The following is a 23,970-nucleotide window of genomic DNA, read 5'->3' as shown; positions in this document are numbered from 1 at the left end:
ATGTGGTGGCTTGATGCCTTGGTCTTGCAATTACAGTAATAACCTTGAATGCAAAAGTACCACAGAAAATTTATCTTCCAATTGTCTGAGAAGGGAGAGGTGGTTGTAAAACACTGATGTGGTGAGTTGCTCGTGTTGCAGTACTGGAAAGCTAAAAGAATATGTTAAAAGGATTGTAAGGATTCAGAAGAAATTGCAGGTGAAGGTAGGGAAGGATTTTCCTGGATGTCTTCCAGGAAGGTGCACAGTATAGTTAATAGGTGGGAATTTGATTTTCATTTTTATTTTTTAAACTATTTAGCCTATCTTGGTAGAGCAGAATTTGGCTGACAACTGCATAAATTATTGCTAAATTAATATCACAGAAAATCAGAGAGCTGTTAAGCTAAGGGGGAAGAACTGTACTGGCTCTCAGAATGGAAGAAGAAATGTTTCTACAGCTTTTCGACTAGTAGCCAGCTTCACTCAGCCAATAGTCAGCCAACAACTGAGAGGGAATGAGGTTTCTAAATGGAGGCTGGCCAAAAGCTCATAAAAGAGGGCCATTTTCCCCTCAGTGGAACAGAAGGGTCTTTCAAACCAGGAATTGGGAAAGAGGGATGAGTCCAAACCAGAGAGCAGCTAACAACACCCAGAGCCAAGAGCCAGCGATTCAGCTGGAGTAACCTATACAGGTGAGAGAGGAGAGGCAGAAAAAGCCAGCTGGATGTTTATTATTCTGGAGAAACAATAAAGACTCATAAGTTGGCAGCTACTAAAAAACTTACAGGAGAGGTTGAAGGAAGGAAGGAAATCTAGTGAGGGGTAGAATAAACCTCCCTCATTTCACCAAAGGATATACAGAATTGACATTATGTATGTAATCTGAAGCCTACAGTTATTTTCTTATGTCTTCAATCATGTTTAATATGGAAAAAAAGCTTGTTCAAATATTTCAGCTGTTCATGATTAGGTGTGCTGGTAACTGCATTTTTTTTAACAAGTTTCTGTTCGTGTTCAGACCCCTGACCTCCCCTACTTGGATTGTGTCGAGCTCATTTAAGATTTTAATTTAAGATTCATTATTTTTCTCTTTTTGTGACGACTTCAATTTTTAACTTGACTCCTACCCTAATGAAAGGTAACTCAGATTTTATGTGCATCTGTCATGTTGCCTTCGAATGCACTTGAGTTGAGCTGTTCCTTAGAACATTAATTTTTGCATATATGTGATCTCTTTGTTTTTCCATTATTTGCTTCTGTATTTTATGACCTTGAATTTAAAGCTTTAAGTGCTGAAGATAGGGAATTTCTAACATATAATGAATATTATGCTAAAGAAATAATTATTGAACCCTACAAATGGTAATGATGGTTTTTGCTTTCTAGCCCCTCTTTCTTGTAGTCCTTAAAAAGTTCTTTTACTTGATCTTGAGTGAGAATGGTTAATGGAGAAAGAGGAAAAGCAACACGTTTCTGACTGCTGCAGAATTAGTCTTTGGTGACTCTTACTGCGCTGTGAAAGAAAGAAGAGGAAAAAGCTGAAATCCAGCATGAAAACTGAGTCTTCTGTAGCCCTTTCCTTTTCCCAAACAGTCATTAGAGGTAGCATATAATTTGTTTTCTTTCTTAGACTCCATACAGGATATTAATGCAAAGCTGCTTTTGCCTTAAATAATACATTTTGTATTCCTTTTGGTGGTTCCTGTTTTTCTTGTTTTTATTTCATGAATTATGCCTTGGTAAAGGCTTTATCTTTACTAAGGAGCCAGTAGAGCTTTTGTGGAACCAACTTGTCCCTAAACTCTGCAACTTAGCTGTTGCCAAGAAATTTCTATGAGTCCTTGCCATGGGAAGCAAAAAAAAAAAAAAAGAAGAAAAAAAGGAAAGGAAACTTGAACCCATTTCTTAAAAACAGAAAGCATAGCAACCACAGTCAGAAACATTTAGCAGTCTGGCAGCAGACAGCAGGACATACAAAGAATAGCAAAATAGTCTATTGAAGAGGGGAATAAAGATCTTCAAAAGACTTGTGTCCACAGCAGGGTGAAAAACATAACAATCCCATTATCAATGTTATTAGAACAAAATAAAAGTTGATTTTCTTTTTTTCCTGAGTTCTGCCAATATATCATGTTAAATGAAATTCCAGTAACTCGGAACATAAAAAGGCATTTTCTGGCATCCCCTTAAAACGTCTCTATTCAGGCAGCCGAAAGAGGAGAGAAAAGAAACAAGCAGTTCTGGGATCCACGTTCAAAACTCCAGCAGAAAAGACTAGTTGGCCTAGAAGATGAGCTGTCATGGCTGTATTAATTCTGCAAATAGGTGACATGCGCTGAACTGAGGTGACTTTGCCCACACTGCACAGGGAATCTAAATTCACACTCACATTATGGCTATAACTTTGTTTCTGTCAGTACTGGTTTTGTTTCTACAGGTGTATATATCCATTAACAACTTCTTTGTTGCCTTAGAGTAATTAATATATCTGCTTTGTACAGAGTTGTGAGGGTTTGTTTGGATTTGTGTTTTTTCTGGTTTGGTTTGATTTTTTTTTTTTTTTTTGTTTCTTCCCATTCTTTTTACATCATTATTTGAGGGTAGGAGCGTGATGATATTCAATCCACAGTAGAAGTACAGGTGTGCTGTTGAAATCGTAGTGAAATTCCCTATGGTTATGGTAATTTTAGCCTTCTTTTGGTGCCATTTTCCTTCCTAGAATTTGCAGGGATAAGATACTTAGCAGCTTAAATAGAGGATAAATTTGTGTACGTTAAGCATGCCTGCTTTGTGTAAACAGAAGTTTTCCAAGTGCCCAGTGTGCAATATATCCTGTTATTTTAAGGAAGGGGAGTGCAGAAAATGTCCATGTAGCTTAGGTACAGAAACAACAAACATCACTAATTTGTTGTCTTTAGTTAGCATTTAGTGTGGCATTAAAGCACTTGCCAAGTGCATTATCAGGGCATAGGATGCTGTGCTTTGGTGTTCACCCTGAGATGCGGATTGCTCAAGTTCAGCTTTTATTTTGTGCAGCTTTTGAACAGATTGGGTGCCTTTTGATGGTTTTTTATCTGAATGATCAGTGAGCTCTGGACTCTGTAGTTGCAGACTAGAAAGTGAGAACTATATCCTACCTGTTTTCTTTAAAAAGAAAATGAGGGATTGACACCCTATAGGAAATGTGTGTGTAAATGTGTCTGATTTTGGATGAAGCCTCACTAGTTTTTGTGCTGGTAATGCAAACTTCAGTCTTTGAGAAAGTTGCTGTCCTGTGAGGAGATGATGTATTCAATTTACAGAGAGGCAAGGAGAAATTAAGTTCTCTGTGAGGCATTTAGGTGCAGGTTAAACCCAAATCCCTGGATTATTGGTCCTGACCTCCTAACACAAGAGTCATTATAATGGTTTTCTTCTTTCTACCTTAGGACAAAGTAGTCTGTGGAGAGAATGTCTGATTTAAAAAAATCTGCTTGTTATATATAAAGCTATAAACAGTGCAACAAAAGGCAGAACAAAGCACATCACTGTTCTGTATAAATAATGTTTGCCTTGCACAAGCCCATTTAATAGTTCTTAAAAGTGTGAATGAGATCTGTTTGCACTCTGTGGTTTTGGATGGTCAGACTGGACAGGAAGAAGAAACAGCAGAATATGAAACTCCCAGATATATACTCCAAGGAATTTGCTGCACTGTAGTACTTTTCTGTTATTTTTTTGTTTGTTTGTTTATTTGATCAATTAAGTCAAGGGTTTTTTTGAGCTTAATCTTCCAGGGCAGTTTCCCAGACCATATTAATTGATCTAAAATAATGCAACAAAATACACATGCTATGGTTTTCTCCAAGTGTTTATGTATCCATACCATGGAACCCTATCCTGTAGTCCTTAGGCTTACCTCCCACTCAGTAGGACTCTAGAGATACCTGGTTTTATTTTGCTGCTCAGTGGCCCCCTTTCTAAATGCCCCATCACCACCACATTTGCACAAATGTTGACCTCAGGAGAATGAAAACCAGTTCTCTTGAGGAAGAATAAGTTGTTCCCTTGGAGCATTCAATATACTCCCTAATTTCTTCTCTATGTTCAGAAAACAAAGCTGGTTTATGATGTAGAGGCTTTAATAGCTGTTGTCGTTCACGTTGTATGCTTTCACATTGTGTTCAAAAATGCACCCCATTGCAAACCTTTGAACTTGGGCTCCCTAAGTTTTGTGTAAATAGTCTGTAGTTTGTGTTCCTTGAATATATTCATTTTGGAGCTTGAAAATGCATGGAGGCATATTAGCAAAATGACAAGCCTCCTGTGAGAAGCTTATGTAGCCAGATTAGTTCAAAACCATACAGCAAGTGCTAAAAAAATACATGATAACTGTTAGTGGTCAATTTTGCAGTTGGATTTCTGGGCAATGTGTTGCTGTGTGCACCAGGTAGGTCTCAGCAAGCCTGGAAATTCTAGTGGCTGGTAAAGCAAGCTGAAAAAATTTCCTCAGGTTTCCCTTATTAGAATAAGTCCAACAGTTTCTGACATCAGCAAGTTTCCTCCTGCTGACACCATTTTTCAGGGGAAATCTGTACATTGGCAGCAGCTACCTGACCCATTTTGGGTGAAATTAATTTCCATTTTGGAGAATTAACTGCAATTGCATGCACCAGGTGATGCAGGTTTCACAGAAATATGAAAATACTGGTTTAGGGTAACAAAGATTGACATCCTCCAGTTTTTAACAGGCTTTGACACAGGGTTCATCCATTTATTCAAATTCCATTTAGAAATGTATTTTACCTCACCTCCCATGTAAGTAAATAGACAATTTCTCTGGAGCAAGGTCATAATGGTAGGTGCTCTGAAATCCTGGGTTTCCTCTGGTTCTCAAGGAAACCTAGATGCTGCAAATCAGGTGATGTGATCAGCTTCTTGAGGATTATCTTTGGTTTTAAGAATGTAAATTAGTTTAAGATAAATGCTTCATAATAATTTAAAGTATTTTAAATCACAATTATAGAAAAGCCATTGTTAGTAGGGGTGGTCAGTGTTTTGAAATATGTAAGGCAATATTTTGCAATAATGCCTTTTCTTCATTCATAAGATTTGTTGTAGGAAGGGCTGCATTTTGAATTGAAAATAGTATTGTAATCTGGATTCTTTCACACCTTTCATCATTCTAAATCTCATGGGATAGGGTCAGTATAAAGAGCTGATAGATTTCTTCTGTGTGTGGGGGGGTTTTTTGGTGGCTTTTTTTTGTTGGTTTTTTTTTAAATTTTCTTGACTTGTACATTTGCTAATTGAACAGTTACAGATTTTTGGATACATTCCTAGTACAAATCCTCTCTCATTTCCTTCACCTTTTCTCAGGGTCATTCATAGATTTATACCTCTTTGCACTTCTGGAATTCATTGCATAGTGCCCCAGCTTGCAAAAAAAAAAACCTATACATGATCTGTCTTTGGGAAGCATGAATTAATTTAGGTTGTGCTCCAAGATGACCACAGAACACAGTAAAGAGAGTGCTGAGCTTTAGGTAATAATTACTGTCTCAAAGATGGACTTATTAAGACACAGCCCTGTGCTATTGCAAGTTACCCAGCATGTGGTGGTAGCAATGGAAGCCTGTATCTTGGTTGTAAAATGTTCTGTTCTGTCTCTCTTAGAACATAAATTTATCCCTCACTTTGGATAGCCTGGTTGCAAATTATATGGGGAATTGCTAACTGCTTTGTTTTTCTTGGGAGTTTAGGTGACCTTTTGCAGTTTCCAAGAATGAGGTAATTATACGTTTTAAAGACTGACATCTTGAAACTTACTTGATATTAGCAGTAAAGAACAGAATGAACACAAGACAAATTTAAGGTGCTCTTAATGGCATGATACAATTCCCTGAGGGCTGGCAGTTTCATGTGCAGGAATCTTAGATGGTTGCTCAGGTATGAAAGTGAGTGCAAGAGCAAGCTAAAACCCAGGGCCAACCTGTGGTGATTTTGGATGAAGGGAGGAAAATGATGAATCTGACTCCATGTTCTTAGAAGGCTAATTTATTATTTTATATTATATTATATTATATTATATTATATTATATTATATTATATTATATTATATTATATTATATTATATTATATTATATTATATTATATTATATTATATTAATGAATGCTATACCAAACTATACTCAAGAATAGAGAGAGGATGCAGACAGAAGGCTACAAAGAATGTTAATGAAAACTTGTGACTCTCTCTTCAGAGTCTGACACAGCCTGAACGTGATTGGTTATTAAGTTAAAACAATTCACATGAAACCAATCAATGACCAGGTGGTAAACAATGTCCAAACACATTCCAAAGCAGCAAAACACAGGAGAAGCGAATCAGATAATCATTGTTTTCTTTTTTCTCTGAGGCTTCTCAGCTTCCTAGGAGAGAAATCCTGGGCAAACGGGATTTTTCGAAAAATATGATGGTGACACCGACCCAATGGATGCCATCATGGTGACTGGTGGGTTGTGGTTGTGTGGGAGTAAAGGGGATTGTGACTCCAATATTTCTCCATTGCAAATTCCCTTTGCTTGACTGATTGTGTATCCTTGTCTCTAAAGGAGGGAGAGCGTACTGAGTTAACATTTTGTGCTGTGTGCCTCAGATGGAAATTACAGATAATATAAGACCTCTTAAAAATATGTTTGTCCTTATGTACCCAGAAGCAAGAGAAAAATTAAAAGGCAAAATGAATGGATAAATCAGTAAGTTATTTGTACCCTAGAGGCTGTTATTTCTGAAGCGTGTACCTTCATGAGTTATAAAGCAGATATTAGTCTCAGAATTATTTCTTACTCTTCAGTGGTTTTCCCAAAATTTAATGACAATTAATTTCTGTGAATGTACTGCTTTTCTCCTTTTGCTGTGCTTCACTGATGGCTGAGTACATTTTTCATGGATAGAGAGGGAGAGGGGTAAGAATCCCAGCATAACAGCAGGAAGCAGGCTCCAAAATGCAAGCTGTGTTCAGTTAATAGTTTACAGGTCTTTTCAGTTATGGTTCGTATATTCCTGGTTTATTACTAATTATCCATCATAATTCAGTTCAAAATTTTCCATTTAGAAAGAGTAAATGAACACAAGCACATTCTAAAACTTGGAACATATGCACTCTAAAACACAGATATAGGCTTTATTCAAGTTTCCCCACAATGTATGTAATGAAATGCAATCATTTGCTTCTCAGTAACTGCAAAGTTTCAGTTGTGGAATAGGGAAGCACAAAATTATCACTTAAAATATTTAGGGATTTCAAGAATATTTTTAATATTGCTGGCATAAAATTGACAATATTTGTCACTGTTACTAAATTGTTCTGGCAATGTTTCCCACATACATTATATATTATGTTAATTAAAGAGTTGTTGACAAGGTGTCTAGAAAACCATTTCACTTTGTCCATTATGATCTTAAACCATAATTATTAGAAATTATTTCTGATTTGGCAAATTACTTCAGATTATAGTTTTAGACTTCAAAGCTAGCTTTACTTTAGTCTGAGTTTTTCTACTTATCTATCAATTCCTAATTGAATATTCAGTCGATCAGTTTCATTAAGGTTGGACAGTTTGATTTGTTCATAAACAATAAATTCTCTTTGTACATCTATACACCTTATCCTGGAACCTGCTCTTGTTCAGTGGTCAATTTAAGAAGATTTTCTCATGTTCTTTGTTGCTGTATTTACTTCCATTGTCCCCAAGCAGGCTTTCGTTCTAATGAGAGTCCATTTGTTCCTTTTTTATTTATTGCACCCTCTGGCAGTGTTTAATTTTTTGGTCTAATTCAGAAAGGTTGCCCCTGTAACTTCTTCAAATGAAGCAGGAGCTATCCAAAATCCCCCTTGCCATAGGAAGTGATTGATGCTTCATGAGGCCAGACATTTCTAAGCAACCTCCCAGGCTCCTGGCTTCTTCTTCCTCACCCTAAAAACAGAAAGCCACCCCACAGGGGGTCACCTGCATGTGCTTCTTCTCCAGTACTGTTCTAAACCCCTTTGCACAGTCTGTGAAGTCTCAGGTGTTGTGGATGTATTTGATAAATGGAAATGTGGAACCTTACTATCTAGTATTGCAGTTTAGTCCAATTCAATTTACTTCTGATGTCTTCAGTTGCAGAGCAGTTATCTCTGTCTCTGTAGCAGAGTAGCATTTCTGCTGTCAGCGATCCTCTGTGAAGTTTATCTGTTGTCTTTGGAGAAACAGCTCTCATGGGAACAACAGTACTTGTACTCAATTCTGAAATAAAATGAAGAAATAGGCTTATTTATAAACTTTTAGGATACATTTTATTATAGTAGAATAATTCTGACAAGTCTTACAATGAAATTAGCATAGTGAATAATGATATAATTGGAATGAACACAATTCTTACTAAAAAATGTCGCTCTATCAATCATTTCCTTTTCATTTTAAACATTTTTCAATGGCAACTATCACTTGTGGGGTATGTCATCTTAGATTGTGTAAGTGCTAGTGCTTTTATTTCTAACAGCAGCACAGCTCTGCAGTGCATCCACTGTGTGTTCTCTTGCTGGGTGTCAGAGGGGGCTTTGTGTGTATTCAAACCAGGTCTCAGAGGAAATTAATCCAGAAGCTCTAGCCTAAGTATTTAGTAAGCATTTTCTAGCCCCCAGCAGGGATGATCAGTCCCAGAACAGCTCCAAACTACACTGCATTGTTGGAACATTGGATCAGGGCCAGATGTGATCCAGCCCTGAATGGTGCAGATCTGTAGATGAAGGAGCTTCAGCACAAAGTGCTTGGTTTTCCTGAGCTGCTGCTTTTTCTCCAAAATGCTTTTTAATATGGGGCTTAGCCTTAGAAACAGAGAGGAAAGTTTTACCTTATGTCTCTATGGTTTTGTATTCAGCCCTTCAGTGGTATTTTAGCTTGGGTGTGTAATTTCTTACACAATTAAAAGTATTGACACAACACTTGTGTGTGCCTTTGGTATTGGGGAGCTCATTTCAGCAGCTCTTGTATTATGGAAAGCGCAGAGCTGCAATTTGAGACAACACTAATAAACATTAGAACCCTGTGAAGTGGTTGCATCATGACAGGCTTCTTGGACAAGCTAAAATGTGATTTGAAGCAAGAATATTTGCTGCAGACATCAATTGTATTTAAAACTAACATTGTTGTTCGTTTTTATCAGAAAAGTCTTCTGTCAGGGAAAATGCATAAGTTGGGTTTTTTTTTTCATCAACTTGAACAGGCTCTAAGGTTTTCCTGGTTTTGATCTGTTGTGATATTGGTTTGCCTATCTCATATAGCCTCATGAATTCCATGAATGTTACTACTCCTCAGCCCCAAGGACAAACTGAAAAGATGTTAAATTATGAAGTGTCTGACCTTGGTATATTTTCTGTACATGAAGAGAAGAGTTAAGACAGTGACAAAGGGTTTAGAGGAAGATGAAATCTAACACTTCTTTATAATAGCAGAATGTCTATGCAGAAAGGGCTTTTAAGTAATCAAGGCCACACAAGCTAATTTGCAACTCCTAGTATAAATTATGTGTAGATTCTTTCAGATTGTTGGAATTAACTCCAGGGATATTTTTAGAGCAACTTTGTTTGGTTTAATGAAAACAATTATTAAATCATTAGTCAATGAAAATAATTATTTCATCTTGTTTGTATGTAAATTATCATATTCATATATCATCACCATTATCCTCTAAATAATGTGCCTATCCAAGATTGTGTCTGTTTGGTTAAAATGCTCAGGTTCCTCTGAGTAACTTCTCTGCTTTGCTTGCAGGTTGTATATAAAAATAACGATGTCAGGTTGGAGCTGTCTCGACTTGCCAAGCAAGGGGATCCTAAAATGAAGATTCATGGGGTTGTAGCATTTAAATGTGAGAATGTTGCAACCTTAGATCCAATCACATTTGAAACACCAGAGTCTTTCATCTCCCTGCCAAAGTGGAATGCCAAGAAAACAGGCTCAATATCATTTGACTTTCGTACAACTGAGCCAAATGGCCTCATTCTTTTCAGCCATGGGAAACCAAGGCACCAAAAAGATGCCAAACATCCGCAGATGGTGAAGGTCGATTTTTTTGCCATTGAGATGCTTGATGGCCACCTCTACCTACTCTTAGACATGGGATCAGGTACTATAAAAATAAAAGCCTTGCAGAAGAAGGTGAATGATGGTGAATGGTACCATGTGGATTTTCAGCGGGATGGGCGGTCAGGTAAGTTTTTTGTCTGCATTTAGAATGGCTTTTTCTGCTGTGTACTGGGTACATATTGATGTTGCCACAGTTAGAGTTGGGCATCATCTGAAAAATAAGGAAATTATAAGAAGTCATTACTTTCAGGTGCCAGAATATAATAATTTGCTGAATAAAATATCTTATATTTACATTATTGGATAATCAAGTACTTAATCTTGCAAATAAGTGTGTTGTGTGCTTGAAAAAACTAACAGTAATCTCCCTCTCTGCTTGCTTACATCAAATAGCTGAAGTGGCAAGTTTTAAGAATGAAAATAAAGCAAAAAAGGAATTACTGACAGTAATCTCCAACACGGGGAGTAGCTGCCCCACAGAAACAACACAGATCTTCCAATCATGTCAGCAGATCTCAGTGTACTTAAGTGATATGCTAATAAATGGCTACCAACACATGTCAGCAGAAATTGAAATGACTTGCCTCATTCTATCAGTGTGGTTCGTATTCTGGAGTAGTTTACTCAAAAAGTGATCTCACTGAGAAGTGGTAAAAATAAAGAATTCATGAAGTCTTCCTCATGCTATTGAAATGTAACATGGTTTAAAGTGCATTTATCCAGTGAAATCATCAATGTGTATCAGCTCTTCTCACCTAGAGTATATGTCTTGTCTTAAGCAAATAAGCAATATACATCAATTTAAGCTCTCTTCTACAGTGACTTTCCTGTACTCCATGCCCAGGATTTGGGGAGGAAGGGGGCAGGGAATGTACTGAGTCTGTAATTCAGTCCTGAAGATTTTTTTATTAATATCAGTATTCAACCTGAAGTTTATGTAGGCTTTAAAATTGGGTGTTGAAAAATTTAACTACACTTCTTTTGGATTTTGTGGGATTTCCCCCATTTTCTTCCTTCTGGTGACTACCTTTCATTAGCTTGCATTTATAATTTCTTTATGAAACTTAGCCCCCAAAAAAGTTACCATTTTATTATTTAAGTTCTTACTACACACAAAACATATTTCAGGTAATGCAAATCTTAGGTGCAGGTTTAAATTAAATCCATGCTGAAATCCACCTGCACTATGATTATGAAAAATAATGATTTGATTCCTGGGAAGTGAAGCTTCAAATGGTACCAACCTTGATTTTATTATGTCAGTTGCTCATTTAGATTTCTCAAGGTTAAATAAACCTACCAAACAAGAACAAACAAAACACAACCAAACAAAAACAAACAAACAAAAAAAAATAGCCTAACTGAATAACAAAACACAACTTCTCAAAATCCTCTATTGGAATTGAACATCCAGCAGTAATATTATTTCTACTATAGTTTTCATTTCAGACTTTCTTCTTAAGTGCTGTTTCAATGATTCATATGAGGCAGTAAATCCTGTAATAATCATGCCTATGGGACTGCTAAAAGCAAAGTTTATTCTTACATCCAAAGCCAACAGATCTATAAAGGAATGAAATAAATGCATGGCAATTGTTTACATTTTAAGGTAAATTCTGCCCTTTCATTGCTTCACAGAACACATGACTCACAGGTTCCATTAAGAGAGTTTAGGGCATACTTTAATTCTTTAAAACTGTTAATGGACATCAGCAAGAATTTAGAATAATTTCAGGAAGCAAAACCTGCCTGGTGATCAGGATTGTGTATTATTTAATTAGAATTATAAATAATCAAATTAATCTATCTGATGATTTGCCTATGATCAAGAAAGGGGAAATTTATGCAACTCCCCCATCACTGTTGAAAACTAATCATAATACCTATTAACTCAGAGACATTGAACTATTATCATGAATACCGAATAAAAAACACGCAGGCTTATGGATTGGCAAATTGAATTTTAACTGCAATCTAAATTAGAACTGTTATTCTAATTCATACAATAATAGTTTATGGTAGGAGAAGTACCAATAACACTGGCAATGGTTTTGTTTGCCTTAATGATGGTAAGATCTGGTTATTAAAATTGTTAGAGAGATGCCTCTACCTGAATTAAGGCGCAAACAAGATTGCGTGCCAAAGTAAAAAATACAGATTTTATGTAACACTAAATGTGATATGGAGGAAAATAGAAAGAAATAGAAAAAGGGGGGGGGGGGGGGGGCACACTCAATTCTGACTGAGCCCTGACTTCCCTAGCATTATCCCTATCTCCCTGTACTATTTTACTCCATTCCACCAAAGCCACCTGTTGTCATTTCCACCTTCTGAAAGCTCTTTTTTTGCTCTGAGTTTGCTCAGCAGCTCCTCATCCATCCACGGGGGCCTGTTGGCATTTTTGCCCCACTGCCTCCTTGTTGGGATGCATCGTGCCTGAGCTTGCAGACAGTGATCCTTGAACACCAGCCAGCATCCTTGGGCCCTCTGCCCCCCCAGGGCTCTTTGCCACTGGGCTCCACTGAGTAGTGCCTTGAAGGGGCCAAAGGCTGCTCTCCTGAAGTCCAGGGCAGTGAGTTTGCTGTGTGCCCTCCTCGCTGTCCTGAGTATCTCATCCCCCTCCACCTCGTGGTCACGTGTTTTACCCATGAAGAATAAACTTCATCTATTTCAGGATGCTTTTCAATTTCTTTTCTCTAGCCCAGACCAAACATACTAAAAATCACAAGAATATGATTACTTTTCACTAGCTTTCCTTCAGAATTTTTATATAACTGAATGAATATACCTTGTATAGAAAAAAATTTGCTATTCTGAGACATCCTTATTGCCATTGACAGCATGTTTCCCTAGCTATCAAGCATAAAGAAGAGATTCTTCTGTTAATGAATAAGAAGCTCAAATAAATTGTGAGGTTTTTTTTTTCTTTAAAGTTTGGTGTCTTTCAGCCTTTTGCTCCTAGACTTCAAATCCAATACAGAGTGGTTCTCTCCTACAGAAGAATGTTGTGACATTTCTCAAGGAGCTTTGCTAATTTCCTTGACTTTCATATTAGCTGGATCAGCAAGTACTAGATTTATTTCTCATTCTTTGCTCTCTTCCAGACTCTCAGTCACAGTGAACATCCACACTAAACTATTGACTTTGCCTTGGCTTGTCTGGGACTGCAGTGGAGGGGGGAGGGAGATGTGAGGAATGTGAACACATTTTTAAATTGCAATCATCCAGGCCCCATTCACTAGTAATTCTGTCAATCCACCCAGATTTTGAGAGATACAAGGAAGAGGGAAGATATGGTGCCTTTTAATTTCCTTTTGCTGAAAGCTTTGACCTGTTATTCATGTTTTCACCCTAGAATCCCATTCTGTTTCCTGCAAGGCTTGCTTACTCTGAGTGCTTTCTTACCTAAGATCATTGGTAGGACAGAGTTCCTGAGACCATATTTAGTTAACATTTAAGGGTTAGGTAAAGAGAAATATTCATAAGATCTTCTCCCCTGGTCCATCCTTCTTGCTAGGTGTGCAGCAGTGCTACCAACTGCTGTGTCCTGAGTTTCCCCCCAATACTCCTGAACAGTAAATCCTGAGTTTCTGGGAAGGATCACAGCTTCACAGCTGTCCCTTATGTGCCCTGTCTTGGCCATGGGCTGCATGCTGCAGTCACAGTCCTCATCACAGCTATTATATTGTGTTTTAGCACAGAAGATGTATTTGGAATTAATACCACGCTCTGATTTTTCAATGTTTCTTATTAAGGAGATGTTTTTCACAGGCACAAAAAGCAACTAAAATAGGCCGTGCCAGGTGAGCAGAGAGATCAGAACAGTTGCAGTAGCTGCACTTAAAATCTTCAAATTTAACTGAACAGGAACGAGACGAGATTTAGAAATGTGATTTTGTTTCTTATACACAGTTTTAGGAAAAAGTAAAATGCTGAGATAATGAATATGATTGGAGAGGCTCATTAAGTCATACCTAAGGGAAATGTTTGTCTGTTCTGCTCTTAACAGTACTGCAAACTCTGCAGAAAAAAAGAATTAGGGAAAAACCCACAAACCCAAATGAAATAAAAAACAACCATGAAGCAGCTGTGAAGGTCTTTGCTCACAGTGTTTCTTGTAACACAGTAGGAATAGGTTTAATAACTGTTTTCTGAGACTTAAGTATTCTTTAATTTTTTAAAACTGTTTGCCAGCCATATGCAATGATAATAATGCAATATTTATTTTTTTTCTAAAACACCATTCATCCTTTGGAAACCATCATTACATAGTGAATTCAGAGGGGAAACTTATTCTTCTTGTCAACCTCCAGTTGTTCAGGGCAGCATAAGGCACAATATATCATCATCTATTCATAGGTAGGTAGCATTTAAGGGCTGAGTCACTGAAAGTTTGAACTAAAGTTAGTTTCGGCTTGAACACCAGAAATTATTTCTGGAGTATGTAATTAGAACCTAACTATAATCAACATCTCAGTGTAAGTAGTGCTTTGTGATGTCTAACACACGTGGTGTTGTTGCAGGTTCCTTATTTTTTCTCACATGTACTCTTCTACATATTACGTCCCACATCTCTTTAACCTTTCAACAGCAGCCAGATTTATGTGTTCCTATTTCAAAATATGTTAATAGTTTTCATACTTGGGAGGATGGGTTTATACTGCATTTTAAAGAATATTCTTTCAATGATCTGCAGATTTCTTGGCTGATCTGTGTGTCTTTCTCAGAGTCCAAGATAAAACTTAACCAACCTTCAGCCAAGGGACACAGTAGGCTTCTCTGTAATCCCTAATATATTTCCTTTTTTGCTCACATGTGTGGTATTGTTGACTTATATTTTGGACTAGTCCTTTGAAGGACTTCTCACTAATCAGTTACCCTTTAAGTCAATAATTCTTGCTGAAAACCATAACTTCATTAGTTGTTCTCAAACTGATTTTCCAATGCAGAAAGAAGTTTCTGAATGTTAAATTGCACTGTGTTCTCAGGTGAAATGCTGCAGAATCAAAGCAGCTATAAGTCATTACAAGACACTTAAATTTAAATGCAATTTCTGGAGATAAGAAATGCTACTTGTTTTTAGAATCTGAAGCTGGATCATGAATTCCCAGACTAAATAAGTCACCCCACACCTTCTTGTCTTTGTTATTCCTTTTTACTTCTTTCAGGCAGGACAAACCATGTCCTGTCAGCATTCTTCCATTGCTTTCTTATCCTGATAGGAATACAAAATTATGTCCTACTTCAAGTCTTAGAAAACTTTGCACAGAAGTTGCTTTTTTCCTGGAAGGCATTATGGCTCCTTTCAGAGAAGTGGTATCATTACCTGTCTGGTTTTGAGTGTTATGAAAAGAAGGAAGTTGAAGGATGGTTCTTACTCCAGAGATGTTACAATTTGAAGTTATCATTTTCTCTCTCTTGAGCATCCAGTGCTCTTCTGAATCTGCTGCTTCCTCATAAAAATCTGTTGTCTCTAGGTTATTTTGTTAAACAAGATATGTCCCATTCTTTCCTCCTGTAAAATCTGGCAATTGTCTTCAGAATGATATTTTAGTATCCCTACAAGGAAATTTATTAACCCTTTTTGTGCTGGCCACATAAGACATTTGCATGCTACCTTAGCTTCCCTTTCTTCCTCTACACATGGAAAGTGATTTCCCTTCACATTCATAGGCAGAAACAACTGAATGGATTGGAGCACAGTGGTTATTAATCAAAACAATTCCTTTTTACCTGCCTATAATTCCCAGAGAAAGTAGAATTGAAGTCTATGAAAGGAGATGTGCACCACAGTCCCCAATTTCTGGGGCAGCCTCTCCCATTGTTATGAGGTCCAGTTTGAGATGTTTTCAGCAGAACTCAAAGTTTCCCTCAAGAAAGACAACAGGATTTAAAAAAAAACAAGGGAAAAAAAAAACAAAACAAGATAGCAACCAAAAAACACAACAAAACAAGGAAAAACACCAACTAAGCACAGGAAAACAAAAAAAACCAGCCCCCCTGCAATAAATTAGCAAACTAGAAAAAAAATTCACCCCCACCTCAGTCAAAACCTCACCAAGATGAAGCAGCATGTGCTACCACCTCTGTCTCAGCTCTGGGTCACTGTGAATCCAAAGGTGCTGATGGAAGCATTGTTTATTTTCTGTAGGCAAATGTTCTATCAGCTCGAGTTCTGCCTTTTGTCATAGGATACTTAAAAGGCTCTGTAATTTTTGCTGTATTTTGGAATATTTTTATTTTCCCTTATTTTACTTGGATTTTCCTCTTTTCATCTGTGTTTACAAAGCAATTAGTGAGAAAAGTTTGTGTTGTCTGTCAGAGATAGATAAAAGGTAATTTGGATATCATCAGCGCTGATGGCTGTGTGCTTGCCTGTCATGTTTTTCTACCCACAGTCATTAAAAGCTATGATTGCAAGGTTTCAGATAAAGTTTCAGAGGACTTCTCCCACAGACTATTTTATGGGTTTTCATGTCTTTTACCTGGGAAGGTAAAAAGTTCATTTCTTTAAGAAGCTGTTGACATCTATTCAAAATAATACTTAAGCTCTTTTCAGGGTAATCCTTTATGACACAGAGAAGAAAAATTTCCTGCTTCAATCTATCACTTTACTATAATTCACAGTCACCAATTTCCCTTATCATTCACCTTCCTAAGCCTTCTGTGCTTGCAAAGCTTCCACTTGGAACACAGAGTAGCAGCTACACTAGCAGAGATTTATCTTTTTCTGTGAGCTGAAGGTAATCAAGACCTAGCAGATTTTTATTTGTTAGTAGAAAAGGAATTTTTGGGATTCTTTGTTATTGAAAATATGGCTGTTTTTGTCCAGCAGAAAGCAGCACTGTTCACATGTTGGAGCTTGCTGTTGGAGGCTGCAGCTGAGTTAACGTGTGTGGGTGCACAAGTGGGTGCTGCATGAACATGGGTTTAGAGTGTTTGCTCCTAAATTAGCCTGTACATCAACAGATGGCAGCAAGCAACAATAGCAGTAAAAAACACTGGGAGGACAAGTACAATTTATATTTACAGTCTCTCCAATGTTTTTAGAGACAAAAAGATCTGTTGGCTGTTAGCCATCCTTCCTGATACCCTAGATGCTCTCTGATAAGTCTCTCTTGCTTTGACAGGTCATTCACAGGTGTCCTTGTTTGACTCAGCTGATTAATCAAATCTCAAAATGTTTATGCTTGCATGCCTAAGGTCAAACCTATAGCAAGCATTCCATAGGAGTGCCAAGTGCTGCTTCTAGAAGCTGAGAAGCAACAACAAATTTTTAGAGTTAGCAAACCCTAATCTCTTATCAGTTTTAGACAGATGGAAGTTTGGAAGAAAACGTATCTTGCTTCAGCATGCCTATTTCTTACTTACTTTCTTGGAAGTTGACTTTTATATCTATGGGATTATTCAACTGGCACAGAAATAATTTCTTAGAATACATAAAAGGGAAAACTGACCACATCCTCACTCTTTAAACACGCTTATAAAGATGCAAAAATGCTATGCAAGCCTTTGTTTTATCTTGCTAGTTCTCTTCTGATGGTAGGGAGACTGTTTGTGGTACCCAGCCCTTCTAAAATCCATGTCTCAAGTCTCACATGGGAGTTGGACCTCCTGAGACCTGTACCCCAAACAGCTTTTACTAACAATCCAAATTCTTTAGATATTAATTGTCAATGTTGTTGAAGTTAACCCACTGAACCAACAAAAGAAGAAAAAATATAGCTTCCACAGGAGTCCATTACCAAAAGAGAAGCCTAAATTTCAGGCTCTACCCAAGTAAGAGAATGATCTTTTTCTGACCTGCCTTTGTTTGCTTGAAACTCACATTTTAGTATGTATGCTGTGTAAAGTGTGAATTTCTTCTTATGCACAACTCCTACTGCAGTGGAAGCATTTTTGGTAATCAGTGTTATCTTCTGGAAAGTGTTTCAGGCTAACAGTGGAGATGGTGAATCATGTTCACTTTGTATATATATGTATGCTAAATTCATCATGGTGAATGCAATTCTTCAGTGTCTTGTCAGCACTAAAACACTTCCAATGTTATGCCCAGCAGATAAGTGTTGCATGATATTACTGGTCATTGGCAGAGTTTTTGACCTATATAATATTTTGATTTATATTTTGTTTGGTTTTGTACCCACGTAGAGTGATAAGGAATCACTTCTGTGAAGATCTACGTGAAGATTTTTTTGCCAAGTGATTTTACTTAGAAATAAAATTAAAATTGGTTGGCAAAAGTATGCTCTGTGACTGTATGTACTAAATTTATTTTTCTTCTTATTCAAATTGTAGGTGTTGCATACCTCATTATTTTAAACAAAGTACCACCAGAAAAAGGTTCTTTGCTGATGATTAAATTTTCTCTGTTCAGAAACTTCATAAAAAGAACTCTATTTTAGGTTCATTTTTTAATGAAATTTTTAGACTAAAATGGAGAAGATATTTCTGGTTTCCTGAAGGTCTGTATACATCTTCTCTCCCTCTCATTGTAACATGCACACATTTGGAGATAAGTGTCAGAGGCATTGATTTTTCCCTCCAGGACCACATCACTTCCTTCTTAATGATTGCCTGCCTGGCAGCTGATGGGAGCATTTTCCTTCTACATTTAAAGAAAAAAAGGTCTTATCCAAAGCCCACTGGAAGTGGGGAAAGTCTTTTAAAGAACTGTGTCTTTGGGCCCATACCAAAGACTCAGGTTTACCTCCCAGATTGCAACCTATCAATGCCACCCTGGCCTTGAGGCTTTGAAATACATATGAGGGAGTGAAGATATTTTTGTTGTTGTTGCACAAAGAAGATGTTTCTGAAAATAACTATGAACTGCATTCCCCTGTACCTAGGAGATTGGTAAGGGGATTTTGACTGGGATTTTTCATATTGTGCTCATGCAGCGTTGTGCATAAAGGATTTTTAGATCATTAACTTCTTGACTACATTGCAGTTGAAATACTGATGTGTATCTATGATTCTATAGCTGTACAAGTAAAATACCTCTGCTTCACTTACAGCTGCTTGCCAGGAGCTGAAGTGACGTGTAGATGATTGAGCAAAAAAAGCAGTACCAAACTCAAATATCTTGAAAATCACCCGTTTAATTGTCTTTCCAGGGACAATATCTGTGAACACCTTACGTACTCCATACACTGCACCAGGGGAAAGTGAAATCCTTGACTTGGATGATGACTTGTATCTTGGAGGCTTACCAGAAAATAAAGCAGGCCTGGTCTTCCCAACAGAAGTGTGGACAGCACTCCTCAATTATGGATACGTCGGCTGCATTCGAGATTTATTTATTGATGGTCAAAGTAAAGATATTCGACAGATGGCTGAAATTCAAAGCACTGCTGGAGTAAAACCCTCATGCTCAAGAGAAACTGCAAAGCCTTGCCTTAGCAACCCCTGTAAAAACAATGGTGTGTGCAGGGATGGGTGGAACAGATATGTGTGTGATTGCTCTGGCACGGGGTACCTTGGCAGATCCTGTGAAAGAGGTAGGTTCTGTGACATGACTGCACTTCTACTTTTACATATCAAAAAAAGCACAGCCATGAATAAATAAAATCCTGTAAAATGATTAAATATGGTAAACTATCATTAACTGTCCTGAGGCAAAGAAACAATCCTTGATTTCTCTTGATGTGAGGTGGAGCCCTGCTCTACACCCAAAGCAGAAATTCTGGAGGAAAGATCTTAGGGGAGACTCTAAGATGCATGGAGAAGAATTAGGTGGCTATGACAGAGTCAGTACTGCTGAATAGCTCCTAGAAAATGCCTCCTTTTGTGTCTCATCATACATTGCTGAGCTCTGAAAAGCTTTGTGAAAGCAATTTTAATTATTGTTGCATTGGTATGATGCCTTGGAGTGGCTATCTAGAACAGAGGCTAGACAAAGCTAAGAGAATAAAGTGAGCATGTGTTAAAGACTTTCAATAGATGCACCTTGGGCAGGGTAAAGTCCCCCCAGAGGCTACACCCAAGATGGACAATGATCACAACTTTTTCAGACAGATATAATTTTGTCCATTTACATCTCAGGGGTTAATCCTCCAATTGCAGCTTCAGGTAATGAAGTCGTATCCCCCCAGTTTGCACCCCCTCCATTCACTTTTGTTTGTACTTTCCAGGGCCTGAGGCTGTAGTGTGTCCTCGGGTTCCAGGCCCAGAGGAATTGTTTTGTCTGGCCAAAGAGTGAAGAGTAGTTAGCACTTTATATGAAGTTTAGAGTTATGCACTAATGCAGCACAGGGTTTGAAAAATATAAGGCTAAAACCTTAAGGCATCAGCTCAATTGTCACATTCCAGTTCCAAACCGAGGTCTTATTTTCTGCCTATCTTATGTCATTATTGGAATAAAATTAAATTTGCTTTTGGATTCCACAGTGTCACCTAAATCCATGGCCAGAACTTCACTCATGAGTCAAAGCAGAAGAGTCAGTTGAAATTAATATTTTTTGCTTATCTCTTTTTGAAAAGATAAAAGTATCCAAGGAAACTGTCTGAAGTTACCTAAAATCTGAGTATTCCTCTTACCTAGAAAAGATAACAGTGAAATTGACAAACTCCATTTATTTCATTGAAAAGGTGGACAGTGTCAAGGAAGGCAGATGCTGAGCTTAGTTAACAGACAGAAAACTCTAATTTATTTAAAATTGCAGTGTGATGATAAAAGATTTTAATGTAAGTAGGCAAACAATAAAAATGTATTTAATATTTTAGGTTTTTATTCTTATTGCAATAGAAAGTTTCAATGCCAGGACTTGTATTTTTTCATCTCACAGTTGACACAGTATTTTCTTCGGATTTGTCTTCAATCTGAAATCTAAACCTTAAGTTTATTGACTGATAATGTAAGTTCATCTAGTTTGATTAATTTTTCGAGTTTGCCAGATGAAACACAAACGTTTCAGCACAAATTGAGAAATAAAACCCCCCGTGAACGTTTCAAGTTGTACGTCAGTAGAGATGCGCGCTTACGTAGTGCAGATCCCTCCGTGTTACCATCATTTGCGAGTAGATTCTCAGACTCTTCAGCGGGGTTCCTCTCTCTTCCCTTCTGGCTGTGGATGCCTTTGGCCCGTGGCCAGCTGTGCTGAGCTCTCCGGGCTGCCGCTCCCGGTGGAGCGGGGCCGGCAGAGGGATGAGGGAGCGGCGGATGCATCCCCGCATCCCTCGGTTCAACATGGCTGGTGTACCACCCTGTGGCCAAACTCTCCTACTGCACAGGGGCTCCAGCCAAAACCGGGCTCGCGGTTTATTTCCAGGGAAAAGCCAAGCAACATGCACCTTAGAGACATAAACACACGCAGGTCTGCAAAGGACTGAAAGCAGGCATCATCACAGCAACTTCCCATGCTCGTGCTGGACAGGTGGTGATGTTTTATAATGAAACCTCTGCCTTTTATTTCCCGTGCCTTATTTTCAAGCATTGTCCAGCTTAAGGCTTCGCTTTCCCAGGGCACTCCCCTGGTGGGAATGGTGGTACTGGAGAGGTGGTGTTGGCTCCTCCACAAGAACATTTGGTTCTTGTCCAACAGAAAAATGTGTGGCACTTCAGCACAGTGAGATCATTTCCTGCTCCTGGGTTTCCCTCTCCAGAGGGAGCTGCACTGAAAGCAGATATTGCTGTCTTCTCAGTAATATTCATATCCCAAGCGGTCATGCATTAATAAGATTGTAGCTTTTGGGATTCTGAAAGCGTCGTGTTGGCATCCTACCACACAAAGTTATTATAACTGCTACCCGTGTGTAGGAAGTGATAAACTTTTGTATTGGGTGATATAAGCAGCACATTTATGATTGTTCAAGCTAATTTAAATAAAAGGGGAATGCATTCATTTTAGCAAGCAATACAGATTCGCAAAGAAAACGATTTATAATAATATACTGGTAATTAAACAACTAGAATATTTAATATTAAGTAATTAAGGTGTCTTAAGTAAAAGAAAGCGTGGAGTTACTTTTTATTGCCATATAATTTTATTTTTCATATTATTTCACCTGAAATAGGAGTGCTAACATCCATACATGGCTGTCTAGCGTATGATACAGAACCTGAAATAATTTTAGCTCATCAGTGCACAAAACCCCTGGAACACCACTGTGGTCTATTTGAATTTGTATATACTTAAAATTATATGCATATATCCACGCATATATATTTATATCCACATCCGTTCTATCTTATTGCAAGTTATAGTTGATTTTATTTTTGAATTTCAGTAAGGTTAAGCATGAGAATAATCTGTAGATTGGCTTTAAAAGATTATGAAAACTCTAGCAGATGGATGGACAGATGTCACAGCAATGTAATTTGGTGTCCTCTCTTACTTTGTGGACCACTGAGTGAGTGACTGCCTCTTGGCAAAGCCTTCTACAGGTGTATTCTTTTGACTGGATAGCCAGGAAAAATAGTAAAATGATCAAACAGGGATAAGAAAAAGCATGCAAACAAAGGTTTATGAAGGTGATATTTCTGAAGAGAAAATCTGTTTAGAGTGTGTATAGATGGCCATATTGTGCATGCACAGACCCTATATACACATTTAAGAAATGTAGCTTTCATTCCTTGTGTTGTACCTGGATGCTTTAAAAATTTAAATAAGGAATAATAGAGGTGGTATGAGGATAGATGGCATGAAGAAACAGGTGTTCTAAATATTATACTAATTTCATCGCTGTCTTAAATTAACCAGTTGGTCCTGTGTGTTCAAGTTGTAACAAATTTACAGTGTGGCTTAGAACCTCAGTCCTGAAATAATACCAGTGTAGGAGTTGGGAGAAATAATTTCAGCTTCTATTTGCACATTATCCAGTAAATAATCACATACAGAGAATAGTTTCTATCAAATTGATGGAAATGTTCTCTATAAATCTCCAAGGCTGCAGCTTTGTGCCCAGGTGGACTGAAGAAGATGCCATGTAGAAAACACAAAACACCTGGGAAGAGAACAAAACAATTCAAATTTGACTCAGTAGCAGCCAATATATTTGAAAGCTCACACAAATTTCTAGGAGTAAAAACATATGAGGAGCATTTTCAGGGCATGACATTGTTGCTCTACTTGCACTGGTAAATAAAACAGGATCAGAGAGCAAACCTGCATACTGATTATTGATGATCCAGATTGCTCATACATATCCTGGCATGACTCTGGACTGTATAGTCTGTCATTTCTGGGCAAAGTTTGTGTGGGATTTTAGTGACAGTAGACACAGAGGGTGATTTCATGCTTTAAAAATGGCTCTGTGGGATGCAATAGAGTCCTCAAATTATTGCAGACACACTGAAACTGAAAAAGCGGGGAAAAAATTAATAATTTTTTCTTTGGGACTTCACAGGCACCTCAAGGGGTTCAGGGGAAACAAGATCCTGTTTTAATTTATTAAATTATGTGCAATAGGCATTTAACTGGTACTCAACAAGAATCATGCTTTTAAAGCAGCTCCAACTTCACTCCAAAACTTATGAGAAAGAACTCTGAAATCTGAATGCCTAGTTTAGTTTCACTTTAATTTAAATAAGCTGTAGGTTGAAGAATGGCATCTATTCAGGAAATTCTAGTTTACTCTAAAAATATCCAGTTTAGCATTTCTGAGGGTAGGAGCAGATGCAGGAAAGTTTCCAGAAGAGTTGGTGCCTGTCTCTTGAGCAATTTAGGTAATTCCAGCTCAAGTGGAAATTAAGGTCCTGAATCTCCTCTCATGTCAGTACTGATCTGTGCATCCTTGGCTTTTAGACACAGAGATAATTGAGGTGGTGTGTGTGTGTATGTAGAAAAGAAGGCTATCTAGCCATGAAGATTTTAATAAGAATCTAATTGAAGGAAAAAAAAATTGAGAGGGGAACAGAACCCTTCAGTAGGGGTT

The 23,970-nt window shown here is 37.7% G+C and overlaps 1 protein-coding gene across 1 annotated transcript in view; it reads left to right on the top strand.

The window, feature by feature from the left end:
• The window catches only part of NRXN1 (neurexin 1), a 667,470-nt gene that overhangs the window by 254,254 nt on the left and 389,246 nt on the right, over positions 1 to 23,970 (top strand). Inside the window, exons 5-6 of the mRNA XM_084203402.1 lie at positions 9,781 to 10,219; positions 19,212 to 19,595. Of these exons, the coding sequence (XP_084059528.1) occupies positions 9,781 to 10,219; positions 19,212 to 19,595 (823 nt within the window). The remainder of the gene's footprint in view (positions 1 to 9,780; positions 10,220 to 19,211; positions 19,596 to 23,970) is intronic.

The sequence above is a fragment of the Fringilla coelebs genome, assembly GCF_963513975.1.
Source record: "Fringilla coelebs genome assembly, chromosome: 3".
Classification (NCBI taxonomy): Eukaryota; Metazoa; Chordata; class Aves; order Passeriformes; family Fringillidae; genus Fringilla; species Fringilla coelebs.
Note: the sequence above shows the minus strand (reverse complement) of the source record. Positions and strands in the feature narration are given on the sequence as shown.